The sequence below is a fragment of the Humulus lupulus genome, chromosome 6, assembly GCF_963169125.1.
Source record: "Humulus lupulus chromosome 6, drHumLupu1.1, whole genome shotgun sequence".
Taxonomy (NCBI): domain Eukaryota; kingdom Viridiplantae; phylum Streptophyta; class Magnoliopsida; order Rosales; family Cannabaceae; genus Humulus; species Humulus lupulus.
The window spans coordinates 213,603,529-213,620,854 of NC_084798.1; the positions used below are offsets into that span (position 1 = coordinate 213,603,529).

The 17,326-nt window shown below is 30.5% G+C and overlaps 2 protein-coding genes across 2 annotated transcripts; both read right to left on the reverse strand.

Moving 5' to 3' along the window:
- Nucleotides 1–1,587: 1,587 nt before the first annotated feature.
- Nucleotides 1,588–3,097, reverse strand: LOC133786007 (receptor-like protein 36). The gene is made up of 2 exons (XM_062225219.1): nt 2,701–3,097; nt 1,588–2,543 (listed from the first exon to the last, which is right to left on the reverse strand). The coding sequence occupies exons 1-2, from the start codon at nt 3,095–3,097 to the stop codon at nt 1,588–1,590; spliced, it is 1,353 nt and encodes a 450-aa protein (XP_062081203.1).
- Nucleotides 3,098–9,425: 6,328 nt separating this feature from the next.
- Nucleotides 9,426–12,167, reverse strand: LOC133786008 (receptor-like protein 6). Its single transcript, XM_062225220.1, has one exon. The coding sequence runs from the start codon at nt 12,165–12,167 to the stop codon at nt 9,426–9,428; it is 2,742 nt and encodes a 913-aa protein (XP_062081204.1).
- Between the last annotated feature and the right edge of the window lie 5,159 nt (nt 12,168–17,326).

Here is a 17,326-nt window from a genome sequence, read left to right on the forward strand (position 1 = left end):
AGTTTTGTGTTGTGCCAATATTTGATTTGACTTTATTATTATTATTATTTTATTAAATTTTTTTACATAATTAATGTTATAAGTTTAGTGCCTATTTATGGTTTTATTTTTTTGCTATATTTTCATGTAACTTATAATCCCTTCGGTTTGTATTTATTATAGTTTAGTTTTTATTTTTTGCTATATTTTTTTTAGAAGAATGGAAATAATATCTGAATAGAAGAAACTTGTACGCCATCAAACTTGCACGCCTGAATATATTAGTTTTTATTTTTTATTTTTTTAAGAATAAATAAATAGATAAAAACTTGAGCTGAAATATGTGTCTAGGTACTAAATTAAAACGAATATAATATAAAAGTAGATAGAACAGAAATATCCAAGTCTTCCATCTAAAAAAGCAAGTCGTCCACTCATGAACTTGTCTTTGCTAACAACTAATCTTGGGTTGGAAATTCAAACTAGAATACAGTTTTTTCAAAATATATTTTAACAATCATTTTCTATGACAGACCAGAAAAAAGACAATCTTGTTAGGCCCTAACGTGATTGTTACCTAACATAACATAAATCAATGTTTAATAAATGTGAATCGTATTTTTGAGTGGTAATAGCTTTAGCTGAATCATTATTAAAATAAAAGCATAAATTAAACGTAATGAAGGTGCAAAGTAAAGGTAACTAATAAGAAGATGCCACTGAAAACTCTAACAACACATATGACTTTGATTATCCTTTTTAAATTAAAAAGAAAAAAGAAAAGCAAGTCTTCCAAGTAAAAAGGTATGAAATGTGACTTTAATTAAAAAGAAAGTATGATGTCTGTGATAGAACAAATGATACAAAATAAGAGTAGATATATAGGAAAGGAATCTAGCTCTAAGTATTCCAAGTAAAAGAAGTTTGATATGAATTTAATAATGATTAAAAAAAGAAAGTATGATGTTAAGAGACTAAAGTATGTTTTGGGTTGAAATATTTTAATTTCGTTCCTCCTTTGTTGCCTTATTAATTATCTTGTGACTGCTAACAACAAATTTTGGATCAGAAATCTTTGGCCTCCATTTAACATGACATCTAGCATTCTTCAACTCAATAACTACTACATTAACATAAGCTTTCGAGAAAAACGATTAACATGAACACAAACCAAACATTTGTATTATTGTTTGGATGAATTAATCAAGTAATTAATATGGCATTTTTTTCTTTCTTATCCTAGTTTCTTACCAAAGAAATTAAAAAGAACAATTATCTATCTTATTGTACAGCATCTCTTTATTTTTAGTTTTATTTTTCACTTAGGTAAAGTATGTCTAAACCATAAATTAATTTTGTAATTGTATTTGAGTTATACATTTTCTTGTCTTATTTAAGAAGCAACCATTTTTATCATCATTTGGGAGACTTTACAAGTGTATAGAGAAAAATGAAACCAAAAAAAAAAAAAAAAAGTTCAGGTGACCAACATAGTTTTTGTAAAGTTGACTAAAATTCATTTAAACAAAAACTTACATAATAACGATCTACAATAACAAACAACATACATTTAAACAAAATGAAACACAATATACTAAAAATGTAAAACTAATGTCTTCTCTCAATTCCAACATTTTGACGAGCCCTCCTCTGCTTTGATCTTTTTGCCATAAGATGCCATTGTTCTCCTTTCAATGTTTTGACAATCCCATCAATGTTTTGATCGGTAAGGAACATGTATCCGATCGAAATTCCAATAACCATTCCACTTCCAAATCCTATTAACACAATTTTCCAATCAAATCCCTTCACATGCTCCTCATTGTCTTCTTGCTGAAATTGGTGTATGGTGTCCTCGTTGCATGATTCTGAAATTGGAAACCCACATAAGCCCAAATTCTCTTTGTATGAATCGTTTGTGAATGTATCAAATTGTCGACTGCGAGGTATAAGCCCCTCCAATTGGTTCACAGAAAGATTTAAAATTTGGAGTTGATTTAGATTTGTTGCCAATTGCCATGGAATCTTCCCAACAAGCTCATTCGAGGAGAGATCTAACCATTCCAGATTGGTCAAATTTCCCAAGGATGGTGGAATATTGCAAGATATCTTGTTATGTGAAAAATTGAGCCCTTTGAGTGAGTTGAGCTTACCAAGCAATTCTGGGATCTTTCCTGTGAATTTATTTCTTGAGAAGTCAATGAATATAAGCATGGTTTGGATTTTCTCTAACTCAGGATAATATCCTTTTATTGTCAATGAACTGCTTTCATAATATCGAATTAGTGTTGGATATTCCATGTATCTCAAGTAATCTGAAGTAGCATTCATCATTCCCACAAAATTCTTAAAATATTTTTGGGGCAAATGATCAGTAAATTCATTGCCAGAGAGATCCATGATTCTCAAATTGTGAAAGGGATGTCTCACCTTGGGATTGCCTATTGGACCTTGAAATCTATTAGATCTCAAGATAAGAACTTGGAGATTCGGAAGAGATTCCAACCACCAGGGGAATGCTCCATTTATCTTGTGCAAATCTAGCACACGGAGACTTGAATTTCCTAAGCATGGAGGAATGTTCCCACTCAAATTGTTATTTGACAAATCAAGGATTTGAAGCCTACTGAGATTGCAAATCAAATGTGATAATTCCCCATCCAATGTATTGTTTGAGATTTAAAAAAACATCGTTTTTAGGTGGTGGGATTGGAAGATGACCTTGAAGTCGGTTGGAGCAAAGGTTAATGAATGCTAGATTCTTCCATGGAATCTGATCTATTTGCGTTAAAGAGTTGTGAGAAATATCTAGTAAATACAATGAATCCTTACCCATATTCCATAGCCATTGGGGAACACTCCCTTCGATTTGATTGTTGGAGAGATCCAAGTATCTTAAATTTTCTAAGCTTCTTAAGGAGTATGAGAACTCACTTATGCCACATGAAGACAAATGTAATTCAGAAAGAGTATTGGGCAAAGTATCATTATTATTACTGTTAGATACCAATGATAAGCTATTATCAGAAAGATAAAGAATTTGGAGCTTTTTTAACTTTGAAAATTGGTCAAACTGCACGACATCACTCAAGTTATTTGAGGAGAGTTCCAAATCCATGAGATTGACTTTGTAGAGTCCAAGAACTTTACTTAGCTAATTGTTTAGTAGTATTATAGTATGTTTAGTGTTATCTTTGTTACTATGGATTTTTGGTTCAGACCGGGAGTTATTTGGACACTCATAGTAGTACTTATAGATTTTCTAAGTTTAACCTATAGTTTAAGAATATTAAGTATAACCTAAGGTATGATTAATGTGACTGATATTAAGGATTATATTATTATATTATAAGGTTTAGACATCAACCAATAGGATTTTAAGCACATGTTTTGAATGGTAATTAAGGATTAAGTATTTTTGAGGATTAAATTAATTAAGGGTAAAGTTTGAATGTTATAGGGTCAGTCAGCAGCTTTGAGTACGTTGAGGGCTTAGTCAAGGCTGTTTACTCCATTCAAACTCAGCTAAAAATGTGTAAATTCGTGTTTAAATATTCAGCGTATGCCGATATATCGCAGCTATAGGGGGCGATATATCGCAGCACGTAGATACGGAAAACACGAATCGATGCACGGTCGCCTCGGGAACAAAGGTCCAGGCGATATATCGCCTATAGGGGGCGATATGTCGCCTCCACCAGCATGTTTTCAAATACTTTTGAATTCTTTTCCTTTCAGCCATTCAAACTCCTTCAACAGTCCAGCATCTTCTGAACGAGTCTTCAGCCTCTGCTGAACGATTATTCAAATGATTTTCACCTAAAAAGCCATTATTTTTATTCAAGTAAAATCAAGATATTTTCATTCCCAAACTCTATAAATAGGACCTAGTACCCAGCCATTATTCACCATTTGCTCTAAGTTCAGAAGCTGCTAGTGTTAAGTGAGTGTGAGAGTGTAAACACTTGGTTTGGGGAAAAACTATAAGCTTAAACATCATAAGCTTATCAAACACTTTGGGAAGTGAGTTCTATAGTATTTCGGTGGAGGTTAGAGTGATCTTGCAATCTTTGAGGTAAACCCAAAACTCTAGTTCCTTTCTGTATTTTATGTTATTTCCTTTCTCAAAACCTTCTACTCAGTCCCCTAACCTTATTCTTATTTTGGTTAGGGAATCCAAGCTCTTAAGCATATAAGTTGGTAAGTATGTTTTTATGGTTTAGTCTTTCCATCTCTTTCATTTCATCTCCTTTCTTTAGACTCACTCTTTCTTATGGTTTTAGGAGTGTTCCAAAAGTCCCAACTCAGTCCATAATCCCGGTAACTTTGGTAAGGAAAATAGGCTAGAATCTATATGTTTATGTTTATGCTATTTTATGTGTTATGTTTTCATATGCTATGAATATGTTATTGATGTGTATGTTGTAGGCTTGGGCATATGCCCTATTTGACTAACAAGACCCCAAAAAGATTGTGGGCATAAGCCTATTTAGCTGGTAGGACCCCACTAATCTCATGGGCATAAGCTTGTTTAGTCTATGGGACCCCAAGTAATAATGGCCATTATAATAAGTGTATTATGTGTTATGATATGTCTTTACGTTATTATGAAATTATGTTTATGTTTATGTTTATGACTATGTGTTAGATTTTCCTTACTGGGCATTAGGCTCACTCCTTTCTGTTTATGTGCAGGAAAATAAGCTTTAGAGGCGGTAAGATTCGTGACGCTTGGAGGATGTGTATCGATGGTGAATGGAGTCAAGGGGCCGAGCGTTATTCGATTCGAGGATGTAGTCTCCTTTTAAATTTTTATGATTTTATGTGTATTTTTCCGCACCAAATATGTAATGCCTTTTATTTTTAAATCATCTTTTGTTTTAAAAACAATGGGATCCCCTAATCCTTCTTAGTATTCTGTTTGTTTGTAAATGACTCTCATTTTGCAAGTTACTCAATAAATTATGGTATTTTCGTAAAAATGTAAGTTTTATGTATAGTTTCGTTAATGGTCCAAATAGTCTAGATTAGTGGGTCATTACAGACTTGCTGAAAAATTGATCTTGGGAAAGAGCCTTGTAAGTTATTAGAATATAAAGAAAGATACTCCAAAAAATTATGTTGGAATTCCTGAATGCTACCACTAAATTTGTTGGAACTTAGATCTAAATATTGTAAAGATGGAAGGGAATAGAACCAAGATGGTATTGTCCCATTAAGCTCATTTCCATATAAATCTAGAGTTTTTAAATTCAATGGAGGAGAACTCACTAATTGATGTTTTGAAGAGACACACGAAATTGAATTTTTTGTTGAGTTACTACAAATTTCTGGAATTGGGCCTACGAAATTATTCTCTGAAAGATCCAAATAGGTTAGTTGTTGTATATTTAAAATGGATGACCATGGGATATAACTACCAAAATTATTACGAGAAAGGTCTAAGGATGTGATTTGTGTGCAGTTGTCAAGCAATGTGGGAGAAAGTTTTAAGAAATTGTAATTGCTTAGAGACAAAATGTGTAAATACTTCAACTTTCTACAAAGATGAGGTAGATCTATTACGACTCCAGATTCAGAAAGATTTAATAATTTAAGCGGGCTGCTCCAATTATATTGTGGAAAAGAACCATTGAGAATTGGGTTGCAACTCAAATCAAGTTGTTGAAGGTTTGGCAAACTGAGAACATTTTTCATTATATTTTTGTCTATATATTTTTCATTATATTTCCATACAAATTCCTGTGTTTAGACTTTAACACATTACAAAGCACTTCCGTCTTTCCTTTTTGAGCTTTGAATTTAAAAACATCGATTGAGACATAGTTGAACATGATGAGATAAATAGTCAAGTAGTGGATAACCACATTGGAGATGGAAATTATCTACCAAATAAAAGGAATTTAAGAAAAATAAATTAAAAATAAACAAAAAAAGATTGTTTTCTTTTCTTTTGCTGAGATAATTGAATGCCTATCGCATAATCTATGTGTACAAAATTTATCAATAATTACATCTCAGTGAAATAAAATTAGATAATTAGTACTGTATCCAATTGTAATAATGTGTACCTAATCTCAAAAATAATAATTTGACTAGTGGATCATGCAAAAGTTTTAATTAAAATTAATGTCAATTTGCCTCTCCACAAATTTCTATTATTTTAAATTTTGTAAATTTTACCCAATATTTAAATATATATATATTGTCTCAATTATAAAATTATGTTTCAATTTTTTATGGAGTTTGTATGTCGTTATATGTTAACTCAACTTAAAAATTTATTTTGAAAACAAACATGTTAAAACTAAAAATGGATCTTAAATACACAATCACACTCTGGGTGGTGGTATATATAGAGTATTAATGAATTTGACTGGCCTCCATTGAAGACTTATTCAAGATGTCTGCTATATTTGGATCACTATCAAAGACAACTAATATCCCAAGAATCAAGGTGTGTGGTATAACTTTTGTCGCTGTAAATTTGCGTAGGAAAAATCAAGTTGCACCGGCAAAAGTTTTTTGTGGGAAAATTCCCGTTGATGAAAACGTGGGAAAATTGGTGCCAAAAAAGTTGGTGGGAAAATTCTTTTCCAGTGAAACAAATTGTGCCAGCAAAAGTAGTCGACTTTGAAAACGCCACCATTTCATTTAGTGAACATGAATTCATGTGCTTCTTTTCTAGACCAACGAGGGTGTTCTCCTTTATATCCTAAGAATTTATTTATAAATATGACATCTCTTTCATCATTTAGGACACACCTTATCTTACACCACTTTTCCATCTCTCTATTCTCTCCATCTTTTTATCTTTTAGAGTAGCCTTTATGTAGTTTTAGAGGAATAATTTGGAGGCTCCACCTCCAAATTTTCCTATTTATGTTGTAATTTTTATTTTATTTTGATAATTATGGGTTTCTAATCCACTTAAAATTATTAAGATGGATGATGAAACAAATTGTAACTAAATAGTATTTGTTGTATGTTGATCTCCCAAACTTTGAGTAATAAAAGACTATAATTTTTCTTCTTCTAAATATTTTGATAGGCCACCACTTACTTTTGTGTATGCTAGAAGGAAGGAAAAGAGTGGACTGGCTGCAAAGTCAGCCGATGGCAGAATAGGGAATTAGTTTTAATATGGTTGTGTAAATTGTATAGCCTACGGGCAGGTGCAGGGAGTGCATGGGTGTATCGGGCAGTCGGAAAATAAGAGAGAGGAAATGAGATATGAGGGGTATTGATGTATTGAGTAAGGCTTTGTATTTGGAGAGACACAGGCTCTCAAATTCCTGTAGTTCAATGAAAAGCTGCCCAGATTTCTATCTGGTTTCTATTATTTTGCATCTGTGAGTATTACTTTAACAGGTTGAGTCTATCATATTTCTTTCATCTATAATATCATGTATTTTAGATGGTTAGAACATATTTTATTTGAGTCTTAATGTTTACCCAAAAAATATTTGCTTGATGACATGGCACGATCAGGAGGCACGTGGATATCACGTGACTGTTTAGTAATGACAGTCTGGTCGACCAACGACCAGAAACAGTAAGCTGCTCAATTACAATAAATAAGTTGAATAGTAAGGATGAAGATATGCTAACATATGTGCCGTCTGATCATAGGAACGAAGCCAGAATTCAAAAACAGTTCTAAGATAGATATTTCTAAGATTACTAGCCAGCCATTTTAAAAGACATTAAAAATTTAAATGTTGACACTCCCCTTTTAGCTCTTTCGTCTTTCCTTTTTGAGTTTTGAATTTGAAAACATTGATTGGGACATAACTACTAAACATGATGAGATGACTTGACCATATCTATAATCATAACTAATATATGAATAGAAATAGTGGATTACCACGTTTGAGATGGAAATTATCTACCAAACAAAAAGGAATTTAAGATGATTTAAATTAAAAGTAAAAAATAATAATTATTTTAATTTCTGGGTGCATTAATACAACATTCCCTAATTAATACTTACTGTTTTTTGCTATAAAAAAGCTACATAGTGATTTATGTGCAAGTTTTTAGACTACTAAATAATTTTTGACACTAATTTATCTAAATAAAATTACTTATATGAAATGTACCTGGCCATTATCGTACTTGCTCCGTTGTAAGCTTTGTAACTCTCTCTAAACAGAGTTTAAAGTTATGTAATCGATTGGTTTAATTAGAAATAATAAAGTTATCCCAAATATATAATACTTTCCACTATCAAATTAATCATTCTTTGTCTACTTTATTACAGCCACATATATAAAAATATACGTGACATAAAAAATGTATTTTTTAAAATTTATTGTTAAATAACATTGTTTGTATGATGAAGTTTTATAAAAGAAAATATTTCAAATAATAATCTTACTAATCACTTCTCCGATTTTAGTTTGTTCATTGTAAGGGGAGATTAATCTTACTAACTACAACTAACATTCCCTAATTAATCTTACTAACTACAACTACCAAACCTTTATAAAAAATCTACAACTACCAAACACTAATTCTGTTTATATAATTCTCGGTTGAAAAAACCAATGAAACTTGAGAACCAAATTATAATAATGATAGGTTTTGTTACATTAGTTTTTTTTATGTTCTAATATTTATATAGGGAACACGCATAAATGAGTTATTTTCTAAATTTGATTTTTCTGTGTTGAATAATTAATTGAAGATGGAGTGAAAAATGATACTTGCAACCGTAAAATCATACTTTTGAAGTTATAAAAAGAAGAAAACAGAGAAAAACAGGACAGCTCCAAAAGACCATTTTAGCTAGAAATGAAACTAACATTACAATAATAATAATTTCCTATTTCTCAAGAAAAAAAATAAGATGTGTAAAAACTTTTATTGACTAAATTTTATTTTGGACAAAATATTTTAAGTAAATTGAGAAAAATTAGTAGCATATCCTTAATTAATTGTCACATGATTCAGCAGATTTTAGTATGAAAATATATTTTAGTGTGAATACAATATTTTTACCATATTTATTATAATTAATTTTTATTAATAAAATATTGTATTTAAATTATCTTGTGAGAATATTTTTAGGCATTATGTCCATTCAGAGAATATGGATGGTCATGATGTGGTCATTTTCATTGATCAGCAAGCTGAGCTGAGGATGAGTGGTGATGATGTAATAATGAACATTTGCATACTTAAATTGCAAATGATGGTCAATCTCATGTACAAAAACACATAATAATAATAATAATAATAAGGAAACTAATTACTCTTATTTATTCCAAGGCATTATTTTATAAATTTATACCACCCAACACGACAAGAAAAAAAAAAGAGGAAAATAATAAAAACACAAAATACTACAACAACAACATGAGCTTTATTACAACATGAGACTAAATATAATTAAATCTAAATAAATAAGAGACACTCCTTGCCAATTATGACACCACATTGCTCTACCACAACCACTTCACAAACAAACGTGCTCTTCCATTTGAGAAAAAATTAATATAACCTATGAAGATCCCAAACACAAAGCCACATCCATACCCCAATAGCACAACTTTCCAAGTAAATCCATTTGCATCCTCCGATTCATTTTCTTGCTCCATGGTTGATCCTTCATATTCCTCGTTGCATGGTTTGGACAGTGGAAAACCACACAAGTCTAAATTTCCTTTGAATGAATCATTGCTAAAAGTATTGAACTGCTTACCATTGGGTATTGGTCCCACGAGTTTGTTTTCTGAAAGGTTTAAGATTTGGAGCCATATTAAATCGGTCAACTGCCAAGGAATATTCCCACTTAGCTTGTTAGCAGAGAGGTCTAACCACTCAAGGTTAGTCAAATTTCCCAATGATGATGGTATGGTACCTCTGAGCATATTATGAGAAATGTTGAGGCCCTTGAGTGCGTTCAGCCCTCCAAGGAACACTGGAATCTCTCCACTAAAATTATTGTATGAGAAATCAAGAGTTACAAAGATAGTTAGGATATGCACCAACTCTAACTCATATCCTTTCATGGTCACTGTTATAGAGTCTTGGTAATAATCCTCTCCCATGTACTTCAGTTCTACATTCTTTGTATTCAAAATCATAGCTTTGAAGTTGACAAAGTATTTTGTTGGAAGAGCACCATCAAACTCATTGTGGGACAAATCTATAATCCTTAACTCAGGAAAAGGATATTTGATTTTAGGTTTTCCTATCGAACCATAAAACCTATTAGATCTCAAGACTAAAACCCGTAAGGCTGGAAGAGAGTCTAGCCAGTGAGGAAATGAGTCGTTGAGGATGTTATTTCCAAGATCTAGAACTTCAAGATTTTTGCAATATTCTAGTGATCTTGGCAATGAGCCTTCTAAATGATTTCCATTTAGATTGAGATTTCTCAAAGTACTTCCTACTAAAAATGTGTTGGGGATAGTACCATATAATTTGTTCCTAGAAAAATTCAAGACCGAAAGACGTTTACCATGTTTTACAATGCATCGAGGAATGATACCACTCAAGTTATTCGAAGATAAATCAAGCACCTCAAGGAATGACATGTTGCAAAAGGAAGTTAGGATCTCTCCCACAAATTGATTTTTGGCTACTGAGATGAACGATAGAAAATATGATGCAATAATTGGAAGAGGTCCTGAGAACGAGTTGGAACTGAGATCAAGATATAATAACCTATTCCATGGAAGAGGCTCTATATATGTTAAAAAATTGTGAGAAAGAGTCAAGTTGTAGAGAGAATTCTTTCCCACCTCCCATAACCATTTAGGAGCACTTCCTTGAATCTGATTATGGGAGAGATCTAAGGTAGATAATATTTTTGAAGATTTTAAAATGTGTGGGAACTCAGTAATGTTGCAAGAAGACAGATATAATTCCTCAAGATTATCCAAACTATAGTTTTTGGTGTTTCCAAAAGTTACTGAAATATTATTAGAGGAAAGGTCAAGATATGCTAACCTTTTGGAAATTAAAAGCTTTTCCAATTCCAAAGTACCACTGAACTTATTTGATGAGAGATCCAAATGTCGGAGGTTTTGACTTTGTAATGTTGATCTTGGAGTGATGCCCAAAAACACAGTTTCACCGAATGAAGTAGTTTCAAAATCTCGAATTATCTCCCCAGTAAATTGGTTGTCGCTGAGGTCTAAATACTCCAAATACGGTAGGGCATATATCCATGTTGGTATTGTCCCGTTGAGTAAGTTGTTTGATAAAATCAAATCAGTGAAATTTGGAGCACTATGCACGAGATGGTTTGATGAGTCATAAAATTGAATGTTGTCCGGAAGTGGACCAACTAAGTTACTGAAACTTAATTGCAAAGAAGATAAAGATTTTGGGATATCTTTCAATAATAGAGGTAAGTCAATGGAGAAGGTGTTATTACGGAGAGTTAAACTGTTAAGTGCACTACTCCAATTAAATGTTGGGAGAGAGACATTTGGTGCTTCATTATCTTCTAAAGAAAGACCGGTGAGATTCGACAACTCAAAAATACTCTCTAGCAGCTTCCTACTCAACTTACAATTGTCGAGATCTATATACATTAAAGAGGGGAAATTTTTGACAGAGATTACTAGTGAGAGAGAAGACAAATCAATACTAACTAGGTAGAAACTTGTCAAGTTGGATAAGTTTTGAGAAAGTGCTTTAAAGGTATTTTCCCCTATCATGACTTTATACCCCCCACCAAGTGCGAGATAATCCAATTTGGAAAGATGGGATATCTCTAAAGGGACATGACCGCTGAAGTTGGAGTAGCGCAGATCAAGAGAGGTCATATTCTTGAATTTGCCAAACTCTGGTACAATGAAGGACTCTCTAAAATCATTATCAGAAAGTTGAAGGGTTTGGAGATGGTGGAGTTTGAAGAGAGTGCTGTTGGAACTGATAGTGCCTTGAAGGCTCCAAGCAAACAAATCCAAACCAATGACGTGGCCTATAACATTGTCACACGTGATTCCGTCCCACGTGCAACAATTGGTTTTGTTATTCCAGGTGTCTATAGCATGAAATGCAGTTCCAGGAGCAGGATATTTGAATGAGGTCTTGAGTTGGAGAAGGGCAGAGCTTTCATGAGGATGGCATTGGGGTGCATGGTCAGGAGAAGACGAAGATGATGAAATGAAAAGTTGAGAATGGATGAGCAAGAAGAAGAATACCAAATAATATAACAACATCCTCATATCTCTTCCTTTCTCTTTTAATATCAAAAACTGAAAAATCTATATTGTTAATGAGAGTGTATAATGCTGCGCCATTTATTTATAATGATGATGAGAAGATCCAAGTTAGATTTTGAAAGGTGGACAAGTTAATGTTATTTTCTGTCCAAATTTGGAGTCCAGGTGGTGGGACCTTTATGTTTTCAATTTGCAATCAAAGAAGTTTCAACGAAGAATATATCAAGACAAATGCGATATATATATATTGTTTTCAGGATGCTCTAAATAGCTACAATATACACGGTCATAAAAAAAATTCGCGCCGAAAACTGTTCACGGGTCGAGAAACACTAAGAGCCCTTCGGTATGGCTTAAAGTGAAGCCCTTATAGAAGAATTCCTCTATATATATTGTGCTTTGTAAAATTTTTATTTTTTATTTTTTTAAAGTAAAACTGGAAATATTGTTTTCATTTTTATTTTTTGATCATTTTAAAATAAAAATGTGTTTGCTAACTATTTTTGTTTTTTATTTTTTAAAAAATAAAAATAAAATATATATTTGATGACTTAGATAGTTGGTAAACATTTTTGGAAGCCATTGGTGCGAGAAGAGAGAAGAGGCCCAAGGTTACCTTACCTCCGTGAAGAGGAAAAAAAATGAGAAACTATGATATTTGAACCTAGTTTTCAGTACTGTAAATTATTTGGAATTTTCTGAAAATTTGCAGGATGCTCTAAATAGCTACAATATACACGTTCATAAAAAAGTCGCACCGAAAATTGTTCACGGATCGAGAAACACTAAAAGCCCTACCGGTAGAACTTAAAATAAAGTCTCTATAAAAGAATTTTCCTCTGTAAATATATATATATATATATAATAGCCGTTTTAAAAGACATTAAAACTTAAATGTTGACTATCATTTCCTTTTTATCAAAGTCACCATAAAGTAGGCAATTTTTTGACTTAACATGCATGCATCTAATAAGTCATCAACAACCCTTGTTTTTTTGTCTATATATTTTTCATTATATCTGCATATAAATTCCTGTGTTTAGACTATAACACATTACAAAGCTCTTTCGTCTTTCCTTTTTAAGCTTTGAATTTAAAAACATCGATTGAGATATAGTTGAACATGATGAGATAAATAGTCAAGTAGTGGATAACCACGTTGGAGATGGAAATTATCTACCAAATAAAAAGGAATTTAAGAAAAACAAATTAAAAATAAACAAAAAAAATTGTTTTCTTTTCTTTTGATGAGATAATTGAATTTATATCAGTAATTACATCTCAGTGAAATAAAATTAGATAATTAGTACTGTGTCCAATTGTAATAATGTGTACCTAATCTCAAAAATAATAATTTGACTAGTGGATCATGCAAAAGTTTTAATTAAAATTAATGTCAATTTGCCTCTCCACAAATTTCTATTATTTAAAATTTTGTAAATTTTACCCAATATTTAAATGTATACTGTCTCAATTAAAAAATTATGTTTCAATTTTTTGTGGAGTTTGTATGTCTTTATATGTTAACTCAACTTAAAAATTTATTTTGAAAACAAATATGTTAAAACTAAAAATGGATCTTAAATACACAATCACACTTTGGGTGTGTGGTATATATAGAGTATTAATGAATTTGACTGGCCTCCATTGAAGACTTATTCAAGATGTATGCTACATTTGGAGGGTTGACCTTTTCTTGCAAAGAGTGAAACAACCCTTCCAAGTAATAAAAGAGAGTAGTTGAATTATTGATATATAGTTTTACTTATTTAATTTGTGGTTCCAAATTTCTTTTTCCTTTTGGTCCCATTTATTTATTCCTTAATTAATTAGATGAAATTAATTAATTAGCAATATATATAAGGGAATTCTCCTATAGGAGCTTCACTTTAAGCCATACTAGTAGGACTCTCAGTGTTTACAAACCGTGAACAGTTTTCGGCGCGATTTTTTTTATGACCGTGTATATTGTAGCTATTTAGAACATTCTGCAAATTTTCATAAAATTCTGAATAGTTTACAGTACCGAAAACTAGGTTCAAACATATTGTTGCACGTGTGACTAATTTTTTTATACACGTAGAAAATAACATGTTTGAACCTAGTTTTCAATACTGTAAACTATTCGGAATTTTCTGAAAATTTGCACGATGCTCTAAATAGCTACAATATACACGGTCATAAAAAAAATTCGCGTCGAAAATTGTTCACGGATCGAGAAACACTGAGAGCCCTACCGACAGGGCTTAAAGTGAAGCCCTATAGAAAAATTGTCATATATATATATATGCAAGTTTTATTATCAAAATATATAATATAATAATGATCATAAATATATATCTGCAACCAAGTTTTTTTACCAAAATGAAATATAATGAGTAGACACTTGATGAATATAGGATGATGTTTGAAGAATGAATTATATAGTTTAGATTTTAATGAATGATTGTGGTTATAGACTTATGATAAAATTTTGAACCTACAAACAATGATAGTTAGAAAATTGTATTGATAATATATTATAAAAGAGTAATTCGCAGCAAAACTCCATTATTTTTACATTTTTTACACTTAACCCATCATTCTTTATATTTTTTTATGACAATACCTCCCAAATTACATTTATGTTGGCAAATCTACAATCCCGTTAGTTCTAGACTATTATCTGCCAACATGGACGTACTGTTCACATCATAATTTGTGGTCCAAGTCATTAATAAAAAAAATTTGATTAATAAAAATAATTTAGAATTAAATTAGAAACTAAGAAACATCAAGAACACTAACAAAAGATTATGGACTTGAATGCTGTTTTGTTCTTGCTTATCCAACCCATCACCATTTTCTCGCTCTAGATCTTTTCGGTTTTTCTTATTAGCTTTGGAGATCTCTCTAATCACTACAAGAAACACGACTTTTTTCGGCGGTTCTATATTTATGCATCGGCAAAGGAAACTTTTATCGGCGCTTTATATATAACAACGTCGGCAAAAGTACCCCCATTTTCGCCTATGAATCAATCTTTACCGGCGCGACTTCCCGCGACATAAATCACCTTTGCTGGTGGGTTACATACATACCTTCCCGGCAAAGGTTGAGAACTTTTCCCAATATTTAGAAATTATATATTAGATATTGAAATTATATATTAAAATAAATAAAATATAATTTCAATATTTAGACATAAAAAATCAAAACAAAAAAAATATATGAATTAAAGTAAAAGTTTTAAAAAATGTTGAACATTATTTTTAAAAAAATTATGAAAATAAGAAAACAAAGTGATTGAAATTAACACAAAAAAAAAGAAATTAAAAAATAAAAATTAAATAATTTAAAAAAATTAAGAAAAAAATGTTAAGAATAAATTATAAAAAAAATAATTTATTTTAATATATGAAGTACCTATATTGATTATTGGGGTGTAAATATCATTGCTCTTTCATATTGAGTGATTATATTTGCACCCCAAAATTTGATTCACACTCTATTTTTATTATAAATTAATATATACCGTATATTTTTATCAACTTATGCTCATATTTTTCTATTTTTTCTTTTTTGTATTCTAAAATTACATATATATAATATATTTTAAATATTTAAATAAAATAAAATTTTAAACAAAAAAATATAACAAACAAGAGTTTTTTTTCTAAAAAATTATACATTATTTATAAAAAGAATTTAAAGAAAGTAAAAAAAAATACTAAGAAAAAGTGTTAAAATTAATTTTTTTTTAATTAATGAAGTGCCTATATATATTTTTGGGCACTACAAAAAATCTTAGTTTTAGTCACAACAAATTTTGTGACTAAAACCAAAAAATTTGTGACTAAGGAAAAATCATTATATCTATGTCATCACTAAAAAGTCCGTGGCTAAAAGTATTAGTCACAAAGATCACAATTTGTTGTCACTAAATGTATTTTTAGTCACAACAAACTTTATCACTAAAAATAATAGGTTGTGACTAAAACTACATTAGTGACAACTTGTGATTAAGTATGACTTTTTAGTCACAAGTAATTTTTTTTTGTTATTAAAAGTGGCATTTAGTCACACAAAATATATGTTCGTGACTAAAAAGTTGTCACTAAAGGTTACCTTTATTTGTAGTGGGGTACAAATATAATGCCTCTTTGGACAATTTTTATGAAATGACAATGATACCCTTATAAGTTGAATACTAGTCATTGTCATTGGTGTGTACATGAGAATGAGAAGAGGTTGTATTGATTTTAGGATATTTTTTTAAACTGACATGCTTTATTTGGCTGGATTTGGTTGTCAGTAAACTTTAATTTTATTTTTGTCACAAAAATATTAATTCGATAAATTAATTTACACTTGTATGTCATGCATTCAATAAATTGGTCTGCCATTGTATTTGTAATTTTGTTAAAGTCAAAATAAAAACTTTTATTGAGAATACTAATAATAGTTCAATAGTACAGTGTGAGATTATGATAAAATTTATTCGACCCAAATCTTCTATCACGTGGTCAAGTATACATAAAATAGTATTGGTCTTATTATGTTTGTTTTTGTTTTTTTTTTATTTTTTATACTTGTCAAAAAACACAATCATTTACTTAATTTATGCACAAAAAAAAAAAACTTCCTTAAAAGGTGAGCATATAGATATATTATGATTAACATGAACACAAACCAAACATTTGTATTATTATTTGGATGAATTAATCAAGTAATTAATATGGCATTTTTTTTCTTATCCTAGTTTCTTACCAGAAATTAAAAAGAAAAATTCTCTATCTTATTGTAATGCACATCATCTCTTTATTTTTAGTTTTATTTTTCATTCAAGTAAAGTATTGTTATTGAAAACAAAAAAGAGGAATATATTGCAATGGGAAGAAATGTATGTCCAAACCATAAATTAATTTTGTAATTGTATTTGAGTTATACATTTTCTTGTCTTATTTAAGAAACAACCATTTTTATCATCATTTGGGAAACTTTATAAGTGTATAGAGAAAAATGAAACCAAAAAAAAAAAAAAAAGTTAAGGTGAGTTTTTGTAAAGTTGACTAAAATTCATTTAAACGCAAACTTACATAATAACGAGCTACAATAACAAACAACATACATTTAAACAAAATGAAACACAATATACTAAAAATGTAAACTAATCTCTTCTC